The sequence below is a fragment of the Mesitornis unicolor genome, unplaced genomic scaffold (assembly GCF_000695765.1).
Source record: "Mesitornis unicolor isolate BGI_N332 unplaced genomic scaffold, ASM69576v1 scaffold21777, whole genome shotgun sequence".
Classification (NCBI taxonomy): Eukaryota; Metazoa; Chordata; class Aves; order Mesitornithiformes; family Mesitornithidae; genus Mesitornis; species Mesitornis unicolor.
The window spans coordinates 10,675-20,537 of NW_010197806.1; the positions used below are offsets into that span (position 1 = coordinate 10,675).

A 9,863-nucleotide genomic window follows, 5' to 3' on the forward strand; every position below is an offset into this window, starting at 1 on the left:
ACTGTTCAGTGGGGCTCTGCAGGAAAGACAAAATCTGAAGGAATCCATAGCAAGGAGCTGTTAGCGTAACGCATCCCCGAAAAAATATATTCAGGAGTAGAGTACTTGTGTTTTGTGACGAGGCTGACAGAAAGCAACCCACAAAACATTTGGAGGGTGCTTGAAGTGGGAGAGGTAGCAATCTTAGCTATATAGACACCATGCTATTCTTTCTGACATACTCTTGTGACAGCATTAAAAACAATGCAAAACCAGAGAAACAAGCATTTTCCAATAGAATTAACGCCTTTATGTGGTCTCTGAAAAACACTCCTTGAGAACATCAGTGAAGCGGCAGGGGAAAAATGATGGATCAACATTTCACAGAATCACAGAATCACAGAACGTTAGGGATTGGAAGGGACCTCAAAAGATCATCCAGTCCAATCCCCCTGCCGGAGCAGGAACACCCAGATGAGGTTGCACAGGAAGGCGTCCAGGCGGGTTTTGAATGTCTCCAGAGAAGGAGACTCCACAACCTCTCTGGGCAGCCTGTTCCAGTGCTCTGTCACCCTCACTGAGAAGAAGTTTCTTCTCACATTTAAGTGGAACCTCCTGTGTTCCAGTTTGTGTCCGTTACCCCTTGTCCTATCATTGTTAGTCACCGAGAAGAGCCTGGCTCCATCCTCGTGACACTCACCCTTTAAATATTTATAAACATGAATGAGGTCTCCCCTCAGTCTCCTCTTCTGCAAACTAAAGAGACCCAGCTCCCTCAGCCGCTCCTCATAAGGGAGATGCTCCACTCCCTTGATCATTTTTGTACCCCTACGCTGTACTCTCTCCAGCAGTTCCCTGTCCTTCTTGATCTGAGGGGCCGAGAACTGGACACAATATTCCAGATGCGGTCTCACCAGGGCAGAGTAGAGGGGGAGGAGAACCTCTCTTGACCTACTAACCACCCCCCTCCTGATACACCCCAGGATGCCATTGGCCTTCTTGGCCACAAGGGCACAGTGCTGGAATTTGGAGTTTGGAATTTGGAATGATTAAGAAAGGAAAAGGCAACACAGAAAATGTAATCACACCAGTGTATAAATCCACACTGTAACACCATTTTGAACAGTCTTCATTTTTGCTCCACCTACTTTAAAGAAGAATGGGATGGAATCATGAGGAGTATAAAGAATAACAAGAATGATCAAAAGATTATTTTTTGTACAAGGAGACAATAATATAACAGACTTGGGCGGAAAACAAAGAAAAGACTGAAAGCAAATGCAAAAGAGAGCTGAAGGTGAACATTTTTCACAACACTACAGGGAACTCAAATCATCAGACAGCAGGAAATCATAAGAGGAGAGTTTCTTTCTCCACAGAACTCATAATTAAAGTGTGACACTAATTGCCAAAAGATGTTCAGATGTATAAACTTGTTTAAAAAGCCACCAGGCTCATTTATGAAAGAGAAATCCATTCAGGGATAAAACTGCCAGCGCAGGAAGACCATGAAGTATGGGCTGCCAGAAGCCGAGAAGCCATTGCAGCAGAAGTATTGTATTTTCCCCTTATTTATCCTCTTTTCCTCAGCTTCTGCTATGGATTACTTTCACAGGAAGACACTGAACTATTTGGATCTTAGGTCTGACCCAGTATGGCAATTTTCATGCTTTAAATGTTAATGAATTCGAGTTTTTAATAGAGAAATTAGCTAAGCCTTATTGCAGAACCTAAATGAAGGGCAGCCAAGATAGGAAAAATGACAGGAAGCAAGTGGGGGCATCTGGGCTTTTGGAGGACATATTCTCTATAATGAAAGGATTTAACAGGATTATTTCTGGAGTAACTTAACTGCAGGCCACACATGCCAAGAATATTTCATTAGTTCATAATTCTCTGTCCCTTTTGCTGTGTTTAGTAGGACTTAGAAGAATAGGTAATGGCCCTTGTCATCACAGAGCAATTGCCTGCAATTAAGAGGTATTACAGCTTACAGTACCGTAGATTTATCGCCCAAACTCAAAAGTACATTCTATTTTACTTGGCAGGAAGAAAATGACACTGACAGTAGAATTTGCTGTTGTTACAATAAGCTATTTGTGACTTGAGGTGGCACAGCAAGAAAACATGAGGTGTGGGCATGCAACCTGGGCTGCTTATTTTTTATACTTTCTTTTTTTTTTCAGCTACAATCTGAGAAGGTCCTTCGGCTCAAAATGCATGGATTTGGTGCTTTAAATTTTGCAGCATCTTGGATGCTTCCATTTCAAATGGAGAACACTAACCACTATTCTAAAACCCACATGAAACTATTATGATTTTATCCTTCCACTCAAAAAGCGAAGAAAATAAAACAAAAAGCACTTTGGCCTTTGCTTTGTACTGTGATTTCAGCTGAGGGCCTCCTGCCCTTCACACCCCTGACACCTCTTCTAGCAAAAGGCTGCTCTGAGCTCTGTGGCTGCTCTTAGGTCCATCCGTAAGGTGAGTGGATACCCACTGACCTGGCCACCAATAGAGACTTTCTGTGCAAGAAAAAAAAGTGCATTTTTGTGTCCCACTTTTCTAGGGATTTTACTAGAGGATGCCAATTATGTAGCAAAACCTTTACTGAGAAAGGAGTCGGGTGAGAACCTCTAATTCAAGAGAGAATTTAAAAGCTTCCTTGCCATTGCTGATACCATTTTGCTTCCCTGACTATTACGCTGCTTTGTTCAGTTAAGTTTCTTTATTCAAACAAATGTTTTTCCTGACTTAGTAGACTGCCACTTGAAACATCGTTCAATCCACATGTGTCACCTTTCCTCCAACAGCACTCTATATATAGGAACCCTTTCACTCCAACCAAAATGAAGCTACTTCTAGAATGAAATAAGACAACTGTTTAACAGCAGCTTAGACCAGCAAGTGAGGATCACTGTATCCAGCTGAAATTACAGGGGAAGATTTAAAGAGAGGATATAATTATCCAAAGACTTATGAGATGGATTGCTGCCCTCCTGAGATGGTTTAAGCCAGTGGAGACAGTCTGGGCTTTTTACTAATTTTAAAGATGGAAATTGTGAATATCTTTCCTATAGAGGGCCAGCTGCTGGCAAACTTCTTTAAAAATGCCAGAGTATACACCTTAAAAAAAGACCTTCAGAAATCCAGCAAGGGCAGCATGCAAGTGCTCACCCTTTAACAAAGCTTTATACCACCTACTGCTGGTCATAGGATCACAGTGCCTATCAGGTGCCTCCGAGGGATAGCAAAGGGCCATCTTCTCACCTTTAATGCATGAAAAGGACACAAGGAACAAGAACCCTGGATATTTCCCTTAGAGGACCTGCAAGAGTTGAGTCAGGCATTCACACTTCTGTGACTTGGGGCAACTTTTTTTTTTTTCTTTTTTCTTTTCTTTTTAATTGTTCCATAAACTTTGCTAATTGCATTGCTTTGAGGCTTCCTCTGTGTGTGACCTACACTACCCATATATTTCCATGTGTGCTTACACAGCTTCTTTGAAGATTAGGACACTGCACTTTCATGAAGTTCTGTGGGTTGCAATTTATTTAAACTGGACTGTGTAGAAATTACCACTGAAGGGCATCTAGGTTAACTAGAGTTAACTTGGTAAACTGAGGCTAGCCTGCTTCCTTATTTCCATACCCTTTAAAAAAATCCAAAAAGCATCAGGCTTTTAATGACACTGCAAGGACATGGGCAGACCATCGTGTGCTGCTCAGGGCTCTCTAATCACTGTCTGTGCTGAGCCCGGGTGCTCTCTGTGCAGGAGGACCCTGGAAGCACATTCCTGGGAGCCTGAGCATCACTGGACATCACATCACATCGCTCAGCAGAAGGAAGTGGAGTCCCGTGAGGCTCATGATGTTGCTCTTGGTGCCAGCTAAGAGCAGAGCCAACAGAGGGAACCAAGGAGACAGGGACAGGGCAGGAAGGGAGTGAGGTGGAAAAGATCAGAGGAAGGAGTGTAAGGGTGCTATGGCGCTATAGTGGATGAGGAGCGAAGATGCTGGACCCAGAAAAGCACAGAAAGTTACAGTTTTCTTAAGAGAGAAACAACTACAGAAAGATTGACTTATTGTTTCGTTAAAGAAGTTACAGTTTTCTTAGGAGAGAAACAGCTACAGAAAGATTGACTTATTGTTTCGTTAAACAAAAAGAATGTTAAGCATGTGATTTCAACCACTGCTGGTAATTTATTTTGTTTGAATAAGGACTTCTAAAATAATAAATGCCAGATTCTCCCACATGTATTGAAGATACAATCCTGAGCATTTATGATGTCCTCCTGTAAGACAGTGGGTGTCAGACTTTGAACATTCACTGGAAGCAGGTGGTGAATGACTCCTAGAACCAGAAGTGTTTGTTCTCTGTACTGAGAGCAGATAAAGGAGGAGAGATCACATGTTGGATAATGTCAGAACAAACATGATAAAAAATTACCCGAAGAATTAAAAGAACCATTGCAGAAAAGGATAAGAAAGAAAGTGGGAGGAATAACGTGGCAATTGTGTCAAACCGTGGTGCAAGGAACCACAAGGCAATGGAGCACTTTCACCAGCTTTTTCCCAGGCAGGAGAGGTCCACAAAAAATGTTGCCACCAGCTGTACTCAAAACCAGCAAAGAGCTAGAAAGCTAAAAAAATACAGAAAATTTTTGCAAGCACAGTGCCCACAAAAGTCACCCCAAAGCTATATAGTTCAAAATATAGTTCCTTTCAAACATCAAAATACATCAAAAGTTCCTTTCCATCTAAAATCAATGCTGTGTGTATGCGAAGTGTATGTATGGGCACTCACCTGTGGTAATACAGTACTGAAGTCTTTCTCTTTTTTCCTCACCAACAGAAGATGAATTTTATGTCAGATGACCTTTGGAGCAAGTATTAACTTTTTAAAAAGAACTTGTTCAACTAGAATTTATAAAAAACAACATACCTTGCAAATAGAAAGCACTATTCTTCCAATTTAAAAGATAATGCTTAAATATTTCTGTTTAATGGTTCATTATTACTAAGTTACTAAATTAAGGAATTAAAATAATTGTTCATACAATACCTCAGCAGTTGTGAGGAACACATCCTCGCCGATATGTTTCAATCCACATGCAATAACACCAAGGGCAACTCCTGGGAACACATAGGAGTTGTTGCCCTGTCCAGGATAGAGAGTTTGTCCACTTGGAAGAGTGACAGGATCAAAAGGGCTTCCACTGGCAAAAATGCCACGTCCCTAAATTGTAACAACAAAGCACATTAGTTGTGAGGATGTGAAATATTTCACATATCCCTTTAAATATCCACTGCTGTGAAAGCTGGGTTACACCTATTTAATAGCTCTTCTAAGAGAGTGTTAGAGCTACTTAACTGAATGTGCCCCAAGAGCATCAGGATGCTGATCCTGGAGATCGCTGGCAGCTCTCTGTGAATATGTCATGGTAACAACGGGTGATGCTGCTGGATTTTTTCACAACAGTAGATCATCTACAAAGATTGCCCTAAGGCCATTAATTGTTGCACTTTTGGATGTGGCACTTTCTGAGGAGCTGTGAGGACAGGCAGAGCTCCCTGTTCCTCCTAATCTCTCCTCTTCAGGCCCTTGCAGCCACTCCACAGCTCAACAGAGTGACAGAGGTGCAAGCTCTGTCCCAGGAACATCACCCCCTGGTGCAACCTGTAGCACAAGTTGGTGATGGGGACCTCCTTTTTGGGAACCTTGGGCTCCCCTCGTTGTGATATACTGAGCAGGGTGAGGGCACCAACTCAGGCACTGGTGAGTGATCAACCAGTACCGACAAACCACTAGGATGTTTCCCAGCAGATTTCTGGGTAGTGCCAAGCAGCACGGTTGCCACCAGGGCCCAGGCACCACGCACAGTCTGGTCCCAGCAGGCACTATGGGAAAGCCAGCCTGTTTTGGGGAATTAGAGAATTTAGTTGTGCAGGTTGGAGTACCAAGAGATGGGCTGTGAGGGAGCTGCAAGTCTGGCGGGGCCTCACAGTTCCCCTGGGGTGAGGAACACCCCAATGGGCATCGAGTGCTGTTCAAGGGTGGCAGAAGAGGCACCTCAGAGGTGACTCCTGCAGCACAACTCTCCAGGGTGTCCCCAGTTCACTCCTGGTGCACAGGGCGAGAGAAGGGATTTCTACAGTGAGCAATTCGGACTGATGAGGGCGGCGACACTGCACAGGCTCTGCGCCCGCAGCCCAAAGGCCCCTGGCTCTTGCCTTGCTGGGGAGGGAGCACCCTCGAATTTAAGGAGTAAATTTAGGCAGGGAAGAAAAGCCAACCTTTATTTATGCTGAAGTGATAAATGTCACTGTTAAATACTTCAGAGGCGCTTTGTATCAGAAATATCTATGCCTATTTTAGAGAACTGGAAATGTGCATTTTAAAATACGCCACTGTTGCTATTCAGCTCTTCAGAAGAATATTGGTTTGGTTTGGTGTCATGCAGTATTATCATGGCCAGCTTTTATTATACGTTTTGGTGACAGATCAAATGTTTCAGTGTGTCTTTGCTCTGCCTACCAGATGTCATTCCCCACTATAACCAAGCCTTCGTGTAGGCCACTTCCCTGGCTCTTGCTGTAAATGTGTACTGTGCAGTGGGGAACAGGAATGTTTAAATTTGTCTTTTAAACACTGCAAAACTGTCATTCAGACTGCCCTGTATTTGACAGGAAATCTAAACATAATCATCTATGAAACACATGCAGTCAAGTACTCATGCATTTCAAATTCTAGACTAAATTACAGGAAAATGTGTTCATTGGCACTTCTATAGTACAATAATAAATAAGCAAGCACAGTTCTCTTACTTTTTACCTATGTTTCCATAATAGAAATCTTTGTAAAGGGAGTCAATTACCCCAGTTTTTAATAAAGAATTAAAGATTCTGTTTCTTGTATGGAAGTATTTTCTTACCCTAAACAGTATTTATAAAATCTCAAACGAAAAGCATGCCACTGTGTGTATGTATTACACAAAGTGCTACAGCTCAAAAATGGGCAGCAGGTTTTAATGACTGATGGTTAGTGATGCTTTGGTTATAACAAACTGTGACTCTTGCCTGACACCAATAAAAGCTACGAAATGTTTTATGAGGGTGCAAGCATGTGCTGACTTTGCTGAAATTGTCTTCATAAAATCTGAAAACCTGCTACTTCATTTAACCCATTTTACCTACACACAGAGACACAATTTGGACTTGCTGCTCCTCCCTCTGCCTTCCTCCCATTTCAAATTTATTTTCAGATTTACTTTTCACTATGTGTACTGCAGAAATGTTGATCTTTGTTACCTCTGTGTATTTGTAGCACTGCTCAGCAGTGCATTCTGCTTTGCTGGTAGGATTGCTGAGAGCGAAGATAATCGGACGTTTGTTTAAAGCAGCCATATCCTGAAGGATTTGTTTAGTAAAAGCACCACCAATTGCAGCAACCCCTGAAGAGGAAAAACAGACACATAATAAGCAGGCAAACGCAGTCAGTTCAAGGTAAGAAAGACATGTGTGTCACTTTTAAAAGAACAGAGCTTCCTTTACTGCACACCTCCCTCTTCCAAATGGAGTTCAATCTTTTTTCCTAACATGTGGTTAAAATAAAGTTTTGTATAAAAGATTTTGCAACAGTGAAACTCCAGTATTACCCCTAACATAAGGGAGAACTTATTCACCCCAGTACAGTTTGGTGAATTTCTCACTTCACTCTTTTCTGGCCCTTTATATAAAACAGAAATGTATCACCTAACCTGCAGGTGATTCCAATAAGGGGTAGAAAGGTACAACTCGGTCTCCTAAAGTATCATGGAAGAGATTGGGCAGTTTCTCCCAAATCCACTGTGTCAGATTTTTTGAGTAAAGTCTCTGCCTTCTACAGCTGATCCTTCTGTCACCTCCAGCCTCAGCTGATGAATAATCCCAATTTTGAATCTAAGGCTTCCTGACAGCTATAATTTTTTAGAACACATCTCTTTCCATCCCACCAGAACTGCTTTTCTATTCTCCATACTTGGGTGTGTGTGATGTTTTGGAGATGCTGTTCCACTTGCTTTTTCAGCCTTGTATTCTACTAAATAAGCCTCTAGACTACTCAGTCTCTGTCTTGCAGTCATACCTTCATGGAGCATAGGAAAAGAGAAGCTTTATTTACCTCATTCATGATCACTGTCAAAAGCAGATTTTACTGAACAAGGACCATGTGGTCTAGGCATATTCAAAAAGTTAGCTCATAAAATGTAGGATAATTGGATAATTTTTATTGTGGCATTTCAGATATTCTGCCATCTGATGAATGGTTTTAGTAGCCAGATAGGTTAATTTCCAAGCCTTACATATTAAATAAAAACATTTAAGAGTGCTCACAGTTCATTCCTGAAACTGTCAATGAAATATATTGACCAAATCGCAGAGAGCTGAGCAATCCTTTACTGAGATCCCAAATCCTGCAGCTTTTATAAAAGACAAAGTCTTTGTAAAATGTCTGTTTTGGTCTGCGCAAAGGACTGGCAGCTAAGGACCTAAATAGGAGGGAAAAGAAGATGCAGCTACAGTGTGCTCATCTTTGCACAGCTTTACGTGTGCTGAGCTCAGTTTTCTCAGTCGAGGTTTGAGGTTACTTGTATTACACCACACACATTAAATCAGAAGTAATTTAGGAAGGTGATAAGGTTCCCCATCAGATGTTTAAAGCGACTCAGATTATTCCCCCCGTAAAATGGATGGCCTGGAGTGAAAGCAGCGTTACATGCTTGGATAGTTACTATTTGTTCAGTAGCTTAATAGAGCCCATTATGCACCCAATGTTTTCTAAAAACACACAAAGGTAAACTCTGTTCAGAGGAACCTGATCTTGTCTTCAGACAAAGTCACATCCCCGGATTTTTCCATCAAAGAATAAGGTCATTGCTTTAAAGGAAAAGAAATCACCTATTAGCACGGACGGTTTTATATCTCTAACAATATCTTCTAGATTTTTCATTTCACCATGTTCATGGGCAAAACGTTGTTTCTCAGACGTTAATGAGGCACGGCCCTGAATAAGGTAAAAAAGAAAAGGAGACTTATTAAAAGTTTAATGGAACCTAATAGCCTGGGATAATCAGTTTGCAAAGCGTCTAGTTTAACATGTCCTATTTTCATTTCTACATTGCATCTATCACCAAATACCGTATTAGACAAAGCTACTGTGTGTACAGCTAACATGCTTTGGATAATTTAGAACTAATCTAAGCAGTAGGTAAACTAAATTAAATATTTTAACTTTAAATTCGTAATAGCTGTTGAATGCTGCATGATAAATTATATGAAAGCATCATTCATTTCTTCATTGAAGCATTCTTAAAGCTGTTTTACCTGTTAACATTTGGTCAAATGCTTAAAGTTACTGATGATAAAACATGAATATATTTATACAACAAGCAGTATGGATACACCAGGGGGATGATTCGTAACTTAGGAGAACAAAATTAGTTTCTTCTAGCTTTTTCAGGTTTGCTCCTGTCTAAAAGTGTAGTGACTACAGGGGACCCTCTATTGTGCTCCACATTTTTCTTATTTAAGAAGTCATTCATTCTTAAGGCTGGAATAAAAATAATTCTAACCAGATGCCTGCTGCACCATTTCTGCATTAACAAAATTGACTCAGCTGTGAAACAACTTTCCCTCTGATCTGTCCCGGCAATTTCCACCCATCGATGCCCAACAAGGTTTCCAAGTGGAATCTGATTGATGCAGGGAAGCGGGCTGTAGGGTATCACTGACACCAACTGGGCTGCAAACAGGATTTGAGCTAAGTGTAGGTAATGTGGAGTGCAGGGCAAGATGGGACCAGACCTTCTGGAAATTATATTAGTTGTCTAATATATATATAAATAT

General features: G+C 41.3%; 1 protein-coding gene across 1 annotated transcript in view; it reads right to left on the reverse strand.

Moving 5' to 3' along the window:
* The window catches only part of ME1 (malic enzyme 1, NADP(+)-dependent, cytosolic), a gene marked incomplete at its 5' end in the record, with an annotated part of 13,958 nt that extends 4,937 nt beyond the window's left edge, over positions 1-9,021 (reverse strand). Inside the window, 3 exons of the mRNA XM_010188924.1 lie at positions 5,044-5,217; positions 7,290-7,432; positions 8,916-9,021. Coding sequence (XP_010187226.1) covers positions 5,044-5,217; positions 7,290-7,432; positions 8,916-9,021 — 423 coding nt within the window. The remainder of the gene's footprint in view (positions 1-5,043; positions 5,218-7,289; positions 7,433-8,915) is intronic.
* Positions 9,022-9,863: the final 842 nt, after the last annotated feature.